This window comes from Sminthopsis crassicaudata, chromosome 6 (assembly GCF_048593235.1).
Source record: "Sminthopsis crassicaudata isolate SCR6 chromosome 6, ASM4859323v1, whole genome shotgun sequence".
NCBI classification, from domain to species: domain Eukaryota; kingdom Metazoa; phylum Chordata; class Mammalia; order Dasyuromorphia; family Dasyuridae; genus Sminthopsis; species Sminthopsis crassicaudata.
Genome location: NC_133622.1, coordinates 251,129,371 through 251,140,588, shown reverse-complemented (window position 1 = coordinate 251,140,588; position 11,218 = coordinate 251,129,371). Strand labels below are relative to the sequence as shown.

The 11,218-nt window shown below is 60.3% G+C and overlaps 1 protein-coding gene across 3 annotated transcripts; it reads left to right on the top strand.

Moving 5' to 3' along the window:
• Positions 1–1,740: 1,740 nt before the first annotated feature.
• Positions 1,741–11,165, top strand: EFEMP2 (EGF containing fibulin extracellular matrix protein 2). Of its 3 annotated transcripts, none has more exons than XM_074276357.1 (11): positions 1,741–1,872; positions 2,834–2,933; positions 3,229–3,277; positions 6,846–7,076; positions 8,259–8,381; positions 8,486–8,602; positions 8,683–8,802; positions 9,654–9,773; positions 9,853–9,979; positions 10,244–10,439; positions 10,916–11,165. In XM_074276357.1, exons 2-11 carry the CDS (start codon positions 2,835–2,837, stop codon positions 11,075–11,077), a joined length of 1,344 nt encoding a protein of 447 aa, XP_074132458.1. In that variant the 5' UTR covers positions 1,741–1,872; position 2,834; the 3' UTR covers positions 11,078–11,165. The 3 variants fall into 3 exon arrangements, with proteins under 3 accessions (XP_074132458.1, XP_074132457.1, XP_074132459.1); XM_074276356.1 differs by lacking the exon at positions 1,741–1,872 and adding an exon at positions 2,119–2,196; XM_074276358.1 differs by lacking the exon at positions 1,741–1,872 and adding an exon at positions 2,466–2,500.
• The last annotated feature ends 53 nt before the right edge of the window (positions 11,166–11,218 follow it).

Below are 11,218 nucleotides of genomic sequence, written 5' to 3'. Positions count from 1 at the left end.
GGCCTGCTTTCAGCGGACTGGGGAGGGGGAGTCGTGGGTGTTGTTCAGTCATGTGCAACTTTGGGGACCCCACTTGAGGTTCCCTTGGCAGGGGTACGAGTGGTTTGACTTTTTTTTCCTCCAGCTCATTTTAAGATAAGGAAACTGAGGCGAACGGAGTTGACTTGCCTAAGATCCCATAGTGTCTGAGGCCAGATTTGAACTCAGGGAGATGAATTTTCCTGACTGGAGGCCCAGCATTCTATCTACTATGGCGCCCCCTAGCACCCCATCCACCTATCTGTCATCTGTTTATTCCTACTCATTAGCCATCTATTATCTGCGATCCTATCTGTCCCTCTGTCTGTCCGTCTGTCTGTCCATCTGTCCGTCTGTCAGTCTTTCTATCAGCCCTCCTAGAATGAATTCCCATTGGTGGAAGAAATAGTTAAATCCTCTGGTGTTTATCAGGGCTTCTCAGAGCCGGGCAAACAGGCCCAGAGGTTGGGCTCAAGCCTTTCGCTCCAAGCCCGGGGCCGGGAGCCAGTCTAGGATTTTAGTGGGGAAAAGTGGGGAAGGGCCCAGCTCGAGGCTGGAGGCCAAGGCCCGGGCCAAGCAGTCCCCAGGAGCTTCCACGGAACAGTCCGGTCCCTGATTCCGGCTTGGGGAACCGCGGGGGTCAAGGCTGAGTTTGGAACCTGGGGGGTCAAAGGCTCAGTTCCAGGTGCAGGGAGTTGGAGGAAGGCTGGACTTCCAGCCCAAACTGGGAGGAGTGGGGAGGGAGAAGAGAGGGACTATTCACATTTCTGGTCCCTTGGCCCTTGGCACTAGCGAGGCCGTGCCCAGGAGGGAGGTTCATAAAAGCTCATGGGATAGATTGTCCCGGACCCTTCAGCCTGGGCGTGGGGGGAGGGGCGAGGGCTGGAATACCCCAACCCACAAGCCAGTCCGACTTCCAGCCTGAAGAACTGATGGGAACTGGGGGAGAAGCTCCAGGCTGGGGGCGCTGCCGGGGCCCCTGAGCCCTCTCAGAGCAGACGTGGCCGCTTGCCAGCCTGGGAGCCCAAACTTGGAGCGGGCCAACGGGCATCAGCAAGAGGAATGAGGTGCAGAGTCCCCTCCCGGACCCAGGGCTTTGGATCTTCCAGTCCCTTCTCCGAGAGATCTGGGGGCTCCCTGGGCCCAAACCGGGAAGGATGCGCGTGGGGGGAGGGAGAGCCTGGGGGCCAAGGCACAGATCTGAAATTCAGGGTTGGGAGGGGGCAGGTCCGAGCTGGGACCGGCATGGGGGAGGGGCGGCGGCACTAGAGACCTTCTGTGCTGGCTCAGGGAGCTGGGGAGACGGGGTCTCTCGGCCCACCCAAGAGATGGGGCCCCTGGGTATCCCGGGTTCGAGGTGATGGCCGGGGCCCCCGGGGTTCGTGCTCCAGCCCTGGAGACTGCAGGGGTCCTTTATTCTGGGTGACTCAGCGGCAGCTCTGAGTCCTGGGGGTCTCCAGGCTCTCTAGGCTGGGGGACGGAGTGGGGGGAGGGCCTCGGATCGCGTTTAAGGCTCCTCAGAGAGCGGCGCCCGATGGAGCCCGGGAGGCAGGCGCCCCCCCACCCCCGGCTCTCCCCCCTGCCCCCCCTGCCTGTTCCGTAGCCCCGGCAGCCTGGGCGGGGCGGGGACGGGACGGGGCGGCCGCCGGTGGGCTCGCTCGGGCTCGGGTCCCTCCCCCTGGCTCAGGCTCAGGAATCCGTGTCGTGTCCGGGGCGGGCTGGGGGGCGGGGGGCGGGGGGCGGCCGCTTCCTGGGGCCGCTTGTCCAGGGACGGAGCCTCGCCAAGCCCGCAGGCCCAGAGCAGGCCGGAGCCCCGGGGCCGCGGGGGTGGGCTCGGGGTCGCCCCAGCCTCAAGTAAGTGCCGGGAGCCGGGGGCGGGGAGCCGGCCCCCTGGCGGAAACTGCCGACTCAGCGGAATGGCCGTGGCGGGGGGGAGGGGAGGGTCGGAAAGTTTGGGGAGGAGAAGATAAGCCCGAACTCGGCGGGCGAGGAGCCCCCGGCCCTGGCAGACCCCGGCCCCTGACCCCTCGAGGCCTGGGGCTGGGGGCTGAGGGGCCCTTCCCAGGGAGAGCGAGCGGGGCTGACGCAGGGGTCCTGTGCCTTCAGCTGCCAGGCAGAAGGCTGAGGTCCAAGGGCAGAGATGGCACTGGGGACCCAGGGCAGCCACGCTTCCTGCGGGTGAGCTGGGGGGCAGAACAGCCGGGCAGGAGCTGCTGGGGGAGGGGCACAACAGCTGGATGCGGGGGAGAACCTGGACCCAATGGGAAAAGCTGGCAGGGTGTGAGGGGGGGGAGTGCAGCGGCTCAGTCCCTGGGGAGTGGAGAGGGGCAGAGCTGGGAGGCAGAACAGCTGGCAGGGGGGGAGGGGGGCCGGACCCTACAGGAAGAGCTGCGGAGGAAGCCCGCTCCGAAGGGAGAACTGGGGGGCTGGGAATCACAACCTCCAGAACTCCCAGGAAAGCTCGGGGCAGGATGTGTCAGCGGTCCGTGGCCAGCGCCTTCCTTGGCAAGGGGCGGGGGCAAAGCGGGCCCAGAAATGGCCACACAGGATAGGGAAGGCCTCAAGGGAGGGGGCCGGGGACGCCAAGAAGCGCGTCCCCCACCTCCTGAGGGAGAGTGAGGGGTGAGGGGTGGGGGCGGGACCCTTCTCTGGAGAGCCAGAGTCCCGCCAAGGCATCCCCGAGGGGAGAGATGTCTCCCCTCCCAAAGGGGGGGGCGGTACAGGCCCCGAGGCTTCAGGGCAGGGGCTGAGTGGCTCAGGGCCCCCAAGGAGCCACAGGAGGGACTGAGGCCGGGCTCTCTTTCCTTGGCCCTAGGATGCTTCCTCTCGTCTCCTTCCTCCGAGGGCAGCTGCTGTTGCTGCTACTTCTGGGCACCGCGTCTCCCCAGGATCCCGAGGAGCCGGACAGCTTCATGGTGGGACCCCGGGGAACTTGGGGGGAGGGGAGAAGCAGCAGGAAACTGGGGGGTGAGGGGCGGGGGAAAGAAGAAACCCCAGAGCATCCTGAGGAGAGGCTGGGGCAAGGGGTGGAGTCAGGGCAGGTCAGAGGGCACCCTCCCATCTCCCAGGGAAGCCCGAAGGTGCCCGGTCAGCTGGGTAGCCCATGGAGGCCTGGGCAGGGGCTTCTTGGAGAAACCATGAGCTTGCCTCGGTAAAGCTCGGGCCTCCCTGCCCTGACCCGAGCTTCTTGCTTCCCGGGTGCCGCTCTAGGAGTGTACGGACGGGTACGAGTGGGACGCAGAGAGTCAGCACTGCAAGGGTGAGTCCCAGGGCGGGGGCGGCCGGAGGGGGACGAGGGCTCCCACCCCCGCAGAGGGCTTCCCTCCGTTCCTCTCGTTGCCTTTCTCCGTTCTGTCTCCAATGAAATGAAGCCAATGGAGAGACACGTGGCTCTCACTGCCCGGGTCGGGCCTGCCGGAAGGGGGCTTGAGCTGCTTTGGCGTGCTCTTGGGAGGCTCCTTTATCCAAAAGTGGGGTGGGATCACGGAGGGAGGCTCCTCCAGGCCCCCGCAGCCGCAGTGAGCCCTGGCCTCCCTTGGGCCCATTTCTTTGTAGCAGGAGATCCTACTGACCCTGGGGGTGGTGGGTGAACCTTAAAGCACCAGAACTGTGATCAGAAATCTTTATTATCAAACACCTGCCCACTTAGCACTGGCCTAACCCAAACCCACATGGTTATAGACGGACAGATGGACGGACAGATGCACAGTCAGATGGTTAGTTGGATGAATGAGTGAATGGATGGTGGATGGACAATAGTGATAGATGGATGGATGGAGACAGAGATATAATGGCCGCCTGTGGGGCACGTAGAGGCTACATCCAGAAGGCAAGTCAGTGGGGAACTAAGTCAATGTAAAGGATCACAGGTAAGGGACCGAAAAGTAGCTCGGATCTCAGAAGTATTTAGGCAGAAAACAAGGTCACTCTGCAGGAGGCCTGGCTCTGGGGGTCAGCTCTGAAGAAAGCGGGGAGTTCTAAGGGCAGCAGCTGAGGTCCGGGGACCATTAGCTAGGTTACTTTGGCTCAAGGGGAAGGTGCATGAAGGAGAAAACTAGGGAATGGGGCAGGTGGGAGCTAGTATAGAGGTAGCAGGGAGCCATTGAGTAGTTTTGAGCGAGGTGAGTAGCGGTCCCTTAGAAACATGGCTTTGGGCATCCGTGTAGAGGGTGGGTTAGGAGGGGGAAGCTGGTGTCTGGGAGGCTGGACCTGAAGTGAAGCAATGGCTGTGCTGAGGGGAGGATGGGAGATGTTGGGGGCGGGATTGATCACATTTGTTAATGGATGGAAAAGGAGAAGTTTGTAAGAGACTGGAAGGATGGTGATGAATTCGAGAAGTTTGGAGGAGGGACAAGTTTGGGAGAACTCAGTGGGACGCGGGGACCAGCAGGCAGTTTAATGGGGGGATGGAGCTTAGGAGAGGCATGGAAACGGGAGACTAAAGACTTGATTTTTCCCTGGCCTCGAGGCTCACTGGCTCAGGGCCAGGTCAGAGCCCCTGGTGTGGACTCCCAAAGCCAGCCGATTTCTCAGAGGTTTGCAGCAGCTTTTCTTCTGGTCCTTTCTGCACCAGAGGGCTTCATGGTCCTGCAAGATGTTCCCACCAGCAGCCTCTGTAAGGTATTTTAGGATCCTGCAGGATGTCCTTCCCAGCAGCCTCTGAAAGGTACTTTAGGGTCCTGCCCCTCCCCCAGCAGCCTCTGTAGGTACTGGCCACTGCTGCCAGCTGGCTTCTCTGGCCTCCACTAGCCCAGTCTGAGTCATGGCCAGGCACTGACAGTCCTCCCCTCGATCCTGGGGTCACTGACCTCTCCCAGCATGAGGTCATTACTTGGGGTGGGGACAGTCAGTAGGGAATAGGTGGGGCTATGTCTAGGATACAGGGCGCTTGTGAAGAGGCCTGGAGTTCAAGGCTTTGGGGGAGGCCCAAGTCAGTACTCAGGAAGGTGGGGCTCTGGCCTGGGGGCTCCTGTGCAGAAACAAGCTCCCAGGATCCTGCTCCCATATCTCCCCGAAGAAACCAGACTGGGCCTCTCCTATCCCCGCCTGCTGCTCTAAGATTAAGATGAACCCAGTTTCCGCAGGGGCTGCTGGCTCAGGTCCCTGTGCTCACGCCCCTGCCCAAGTTGTGACCACTCTGGGAGCCGTGGACTCCCGGGTTTCAAAGTGAGGGTCCAGGGGCAGCTAGGTGGCACAGTGGATAGAGCACCAGCCTTGAATTCAGAAGGACCCAAATTCAAATCTAGTCTCAGATACTTAACACTTCCTAGCTGTGTGACCCTGGGCAAGTCACTTAACCCCAGCCTCAGGGGAAAAAAAAAAGAAAATCTTCTCAAAATGGACATGTTTAACAAATATTGGATTACTTACTCTCTAGGAGAGGAGGTGAGGGAAAGGGGAGAATAAATTTGGAACACAAGGTTTTTGCAAGGGTGAATGTTAAAAGCTATCTTTACATGTATTTTGAAAATAAAAAACTATTATTTAAAAGAAAAAGGAAGGAAGGAGAGAGAGAGGGAGAGAGGGAAGGAGGGAGGAAGGAAGGAAGAAAGAAAGGAAGAAAGGAAAGAAGAAAAAAGAACTAAGTTAGGAAGGAAGAAAGGAAAGAAAGGAGAAAGGAAGGAAAGAAAGAAGAAAGAAGTTAGAAAGGAAGGAAGAAAGGAAGAAAGAAAAAGAAAGAAGTTAGAAAGGAAGGAAGAAAAGAAAGAAAGAAAGGAGGAAGGAAGGAAGTTAGGAAGGAAAGAAAGAAAAAAAGGAAGAAAGAATCTCTTTGCTAGATGGTATAGTGGATGGAGCACCCGCCCTGGAATCAAGAGGACCCGACTTCAAATTTTGAGATGTACTGGATGGCCCTGGGCAAGATAAACCCCAATTGCTTCAATAAAGTAAAAAAGACCAAGTTCTCCCACTGCATCCAAAACCCTCTCCAGACATGATTAGATCTGACACTGGACCCAGATGGCTTCAGAGGAGAAAGGGAGGCTGATGACTCTGCACAGCCCTCCCTCAGATAAATCCAATTCACTTGCATGTCATGGCGTCACCATCAGGGACGTCTTCCAGAATGAAGGACAAACAGCAATGCCATCCTTCCTTGCCATTTTCTGCATTCGGTTGGGTATACCTTTCCCTTTTCTTCTTTCCTCGACTATTTGTGGTGCCTCCTCAGGCAGCCATTTTACTTCCTTGCATTTCATTTTCTTTGCGATGGCTTTTGTGGCTGCCTTCTATACAACTCTGCGAACCTCTTTCCCTAGTTCCACCGATCAGATCTGATCCCTTAAATCTATTCATCACCTTCAAATTCCTAAAGGATGATATTTAGGTCCTACTTATACAGTCTGATGCTTTCCCTATTTTCTTCAATTTAAGTCTGAATTTTGCAATAAGAAATTCACAATCTGAGCCACAATCAGATCCAGATCTTGTTTCCTTAAATTGACTATATAGAGCTTCTCGGGCTTTAGCCGCCAACCATAGCATCAGTCTGATGATATCCATGTGTAGTCACTATGGCCAGTGCATTAATTTGACAAAAGTTTATTAGTCTCTACTCTGCTTTGTTTTGTACTCCAATGCTAAACTTGCCTGTTTTGTTTTTTTTTTCAGTTGCCCTTTAAAAAAATTTTTTAGGTTATACATGTACAACATGTCACTCATTGTACAAAAAAGAAAAAATTGGAACTCAAAGTGAGGGCCCAGCAGGGCCTTGTGCCTCCAGGGGGAGATGCCTCCTGGCACGGTTCTCCCCGGGGCCGCCCCATTGTGGGCGCCTCTGGCTTTCCAAGCTGCCCCCTGCTCACAGTGTCCCCGGTCCCCCTGCCCAGATGTGAATGAGTGCGAGACCATCCCCGACGCCTGCAAGGGGGAGATGAAGTGCATCAACCACTACGGGGGCTACCTGTGCCTGCCTCGCTCAGCTGCTGTCATCAACGATGTCCATTCGGAGGGCGGCCCCCCTCCCCGGCCCAGGCCCCCCAGGCCTCCAGCCCCCGGCCCGCCTCGCCCCAACCCCTGCCCACAGGGCTACGAGCCTGATGACCAGGACAACTGTGTGGGTGAGTGTGAGAGGGGTTCCCCAGCTTCCTCCCCGAGGCCGGCAGGGGGCTTGGAAGGGGGACTCGGAGATGGGGTTGGGCCATGGAGAGTTTGAGATGCCTAAGGGCTAAGCATCAGAGACATGGTTCCCACTGCTCTTTGATTGGTGGGAATTTTTTTTAAAGCACTTTTTAAATTCTTTTTTCATTCTAAAATCCCTCCTTCCTCTTGCCCCCCCCCCCCCATGAGAAGGCCAGAAACCCAGCTCATCCCATTGCCCTTTAAAGCACAAGCCCAGTGCTTCCTGCTCTCCCACCATCCAGAGGTGGTCCCCGGGGACCCCCTCACAAAGGGACCCACAGAAAGCTGAGCTTGAGGGGCTCAGTGGGTCAGCACATCTCGGACCCCTAACCCATGGGAGCGCTTCTTTGGGCGCCCACTGGGGAAGAGCACAAGCTGTTTCTCTTTCGCTCAGGGTCTGGCCTCCCATTAGGCTCCCCATGACTGGTCAGGGAGAGCACACGTGCAGGAGTAGGCCCCAGGAGCCCCTGTGACCAAGGCCCACACTGGGGGACCTCTTTTCTGGGCGGCCCATCCATCACCTCCTGCGGTCTGCCTTCCCATCCCCCTCTCTGCCCCTGTCGCAGGGGCTCTGCTGGCCTTGAGGCTGCCAAGCTGTTCTCTGCCGGCACTGCCAAGCTGCTCGGCGGGGCCATCCCACTCTGGATCCTCCCTGGCACAAAGGGGCCGGCTCACTGGCCTTCGCTGCCCAGGAGAGCTCCTAGACCCTAGAACATGACTTAAGAAGCCAATTTCCCAGCTGGGATTGCTCCTTTGGGGGCAGGGGCACAAACATGCAGACTCAGAGCCTGCCCTTCAGCCTGTGTGTGGTCTCGGGAGCTTCCTGCGCCCAGCCCGAAGCCTCAGCCCACTGCCCATCCCTGGCATGGAAGCCCCGAACTAAAGGGCCTCACCTGGTCCCCTTTTCTGCCTCCATCATGTGCATCTGCAAGCAACAAGGGCACAAGGGGGGGGCCTTAGAACTGCAGGGGGTCACCCTTGTGGCCTGTGCAGCTCTGCCGTGCTCGGGAGCTTTGGAGGGAGCCTGCTCTGGGAGGGGGGGAGGGGGGCCCGGCATCTTCCTGCACGGCCGGCTGCCTTGTGTGGACACCTCGTCTCTGACCTATGTTTCTGGGTTCCAGACATCGACGAGTGTGATCTCGATATCCACGACTGCCGCCCCAGCCAAGAGTGCCATAATCTCCCTGGCTCCTTCCACTGCTCCTGCCCCGACGGCTACAGAAAAATGGGCTCCGAGTGTGTGGGTAAGGGGGACGCCATTCCCGCCCGGGCCCCAGCCCCCAACCCCCTCCTGCCCCCAAAGGCCGGCTCAGCCACCCTCGGCAACGCCTGCCCTCTGACCCCCCAGACATCGACGAGTGTCGCTACCGCTACTGCCAGCACCGCTGCGTCAACGTCCCCGGCTCCTTCACCTGCCAGTGCGAGCCCGGCTTCCAGCTTGGGCCCAACAACCGCTCCTGCGTAGGTGAGACCCTCTGCAGGCAGGGCTGGGAGGCCGGGGCGGGCGGCCCTGAGGGCCCGGGGCCTGATCTCTACCCCCTCCAGATGTCAACGAATGCGAGATGGGCGCCCCCTGCGAGCAGCGGTGCTTCAACTCCTACGGGACCTTCCTGTGCCGCTGCAACCCTGGCTACGAGCTGCATCGCGACGGCTTCTCCTGCAATGGTGACTGGCCCCCGGGGGGCGCTAGTCAGGGGCCCGCCGGGCCGAGATAGGGTCTGAGTGATGCCGGCCTCCAGACTCAGGGCCACAGGAAGCTGGAGAACCACAGAGCTTCAGGGCCAGACTGGGACCGAGGCACAGAGCGTCAGGGCTGGGAGGACTCTTAGAACATTGGGAGTGGACAGGAGGGCCTCCGGAAGATTCCAGGAACGCGAGGTGGGGGAGAGACTGTAGAGCCCGCACAGGGAGTGTCAGAGCAGGAAGGATCTCAAAGTCGGGGCTTTTGTCAATTAAAACGAGGGCAGAGTCCCAGTGAGAGGGGGCCGGTCGTCCATCTGGCGGCTGGCTCGCGGAAGAGCCGGGCTTCACTCCTGCCCGGCTCCATTCCGTTGAAGGGGCGCGTCGGGTGGGCTTGTCCCGCCCCTGGCTCCCCGGAGCCCCCTCATCTGGGCCGTCTGGCCCTTGGCCCTCCAAGCTCTGGGGAAGTCTCAGTGGTCTGCAACTTCGGAGGCGACCTGCGGGTCCCAGGCTCCGCTCCCCGGCTCCTGGACTTAGCTAACTGAAAAGGAGGATGGGGAGCTCGGGGCAGCCTTGAGTGGACCCGGAAATCTGGGAGACAGGTCTTTGCTCTGGGGCTGCTCTTTCCAGGGCTCCACCCACCCTGGCCCCCCAGTCCCAGAGACTTTCTCCTGACCTCTTGACTCCTAGTCCAGCAGTCCCTCCCCTCCCCCCAGTCCAGTAGTCCCTGCTCTGCCCCCCTGATCCAGCATTCCCTCCCCTGCTACCCCCCCAGCAGTCCCCCAGACTCTCCCGACTTCCTGTCCACCCCCCCACCCCGTGTGCATCCCCTGCAGACATCGACGAATGCAGACACTCCACTTACCTCTGCCAGTATCACTGCTCCAACGAGCCGGGCCGATTCTCCTGCCACTGCCCCCAAGGATACCAGCTGCTGGGCACTCGCCTCTGCCAAGGTCTGCTGGGCTGGGGCATCGGGGGCCCTTGGGGCACACGCCAGCTCCCAGGCCGCCCCTGACCTTTCCCCCTCGGCAGACATCGACGAGTGTGAGACGGGCGCCCACCAGTGCTCTGAAGGCCAGAGCTGTGTCAACTTCCACGGGGGCTATCGCTGCGTGGAGACCAACCGCTGCTCGGAGCCCTACGTCCAGGTGTCCGACAAGTAAGTCCATGCTGGGCCCGGTGCCTTCCCCGCAGAGGTAGGGCCGCCGTGCCGGGCACGGGAGGGGCAGGAGGGGCGGCCAGCCCTTGTTTGAGGCGGAGGTGACAGGGCAGTGCCAGCCGGGTGGCCAAGAGCCCTTGGGCAGGGCCCTAGCTCCAGGCGGGCCGGGTGGCAGAGCAGGGAAACCCAGCAGATGGGCCTCCGGCCTCCTGGACTTGGGGGGGGGGGTGGCCTGGCCTGACCCCCGGCTCCCCGGCTCTCCAGCCGGTGCCTCTGCCCAGCGTCCGACCCCCGGTGCCGGGAGCAGCCATCGTCCATCGTCCACCGCTACATGAGCATCACCTCAGAGCGCAGTGTCCCTGCGGACGTGTTCCAGATCCAGGCCACCTCCGTTTACCCCGGGGCCTACAACGCCTTCCAGATCCGGGCTGGGAACCCCCAGGGAGACTTCTACATCAGGGTATGGCCCGGGGTGGGGAGCAGTGCCCGCGTTTCCAGGAGGGCCAGAGGGCCCCCCTGTGGTTCTCCCCTCAGAGAACTCAGTGAAAGCTGACTGGGGGGGGGGGGTGACCTGGGGACAGGACGCCTGTCAGCGAGCAGCTCAAGACCCCGACTCAGAGCCGGAGCACTTCAGGTCACTCTTGTCCGCTGGGCCCAGAGATGGGCCTTGAAGGACCAGGGGGCTCCAGGGGAGTGAGGAGGAGGAAGGGCCAGGGAGCTCCTCGGGACCCCAGAAGCCACGAATCCAGCCGTCCCTTAGGGATGAGCAAACTGAGCCCAGGAACCCCCTTCCCCTCTGCCCCAGGCAGCGAGTGGGGGCAGTAGGTCAGAAGGGGAAGCCTCAGGCCCCGAGAATGGCTCACAAGCCCTGAGGCCTGGGGGTGGGGGTCTGTGGGAGGGCGGGGGTCCCTGAGAGCTCTCTCCCCCCTCTCACAGCAAATCAACAACATCAGCGCAATGCTGGTTCTGGCGCGGCCCGTGACGGGCCCTCGCGAGTACGTGCTGGACTTGGAGATGGTCACCATGAACTCCCTCATGAGCTACCGGGCCAGCTCCGTGCTGAGGCTCACTGTTTTTGTGGGGGCCTACGCCTTCTAGGGGCCCGGGGGGAGGGGGAACTGCCCTGTGAAACCATCCGAAGCCGTTCAGGAAGAGAAAAAAAATCAATAAAAAGAGAAAAACGTGAGCGGACGGAGGCTGCGGGGGCCCGTGGGGGGAGAGCGCGCAGACCGGACAGGG

Bases quoted from the DNA above. Each gene is read 5' to 3' on its own strand.
- EFEMP2 (XM_074276356.1), top strand. From the start codon at position 2,159: ATGGCACTGGGGACCCAGGGCAGCCACGCTTCCTGCGG. The intron at 3,278-6,845 runs GTGAGTCCCAGG...CCCCCTGCCCAG, and splicing joins AGAGAGTCAGCACTGCAAGG to ATGTGAATGAGTGCGAGACC. The intron at 10,440-10,915 runs GTATGGCCCGGG...CCCCTCTCACAG, and splicing joins AGGGAGACTTCTACATCAGG to CAAATCAACAACATCAGCGC.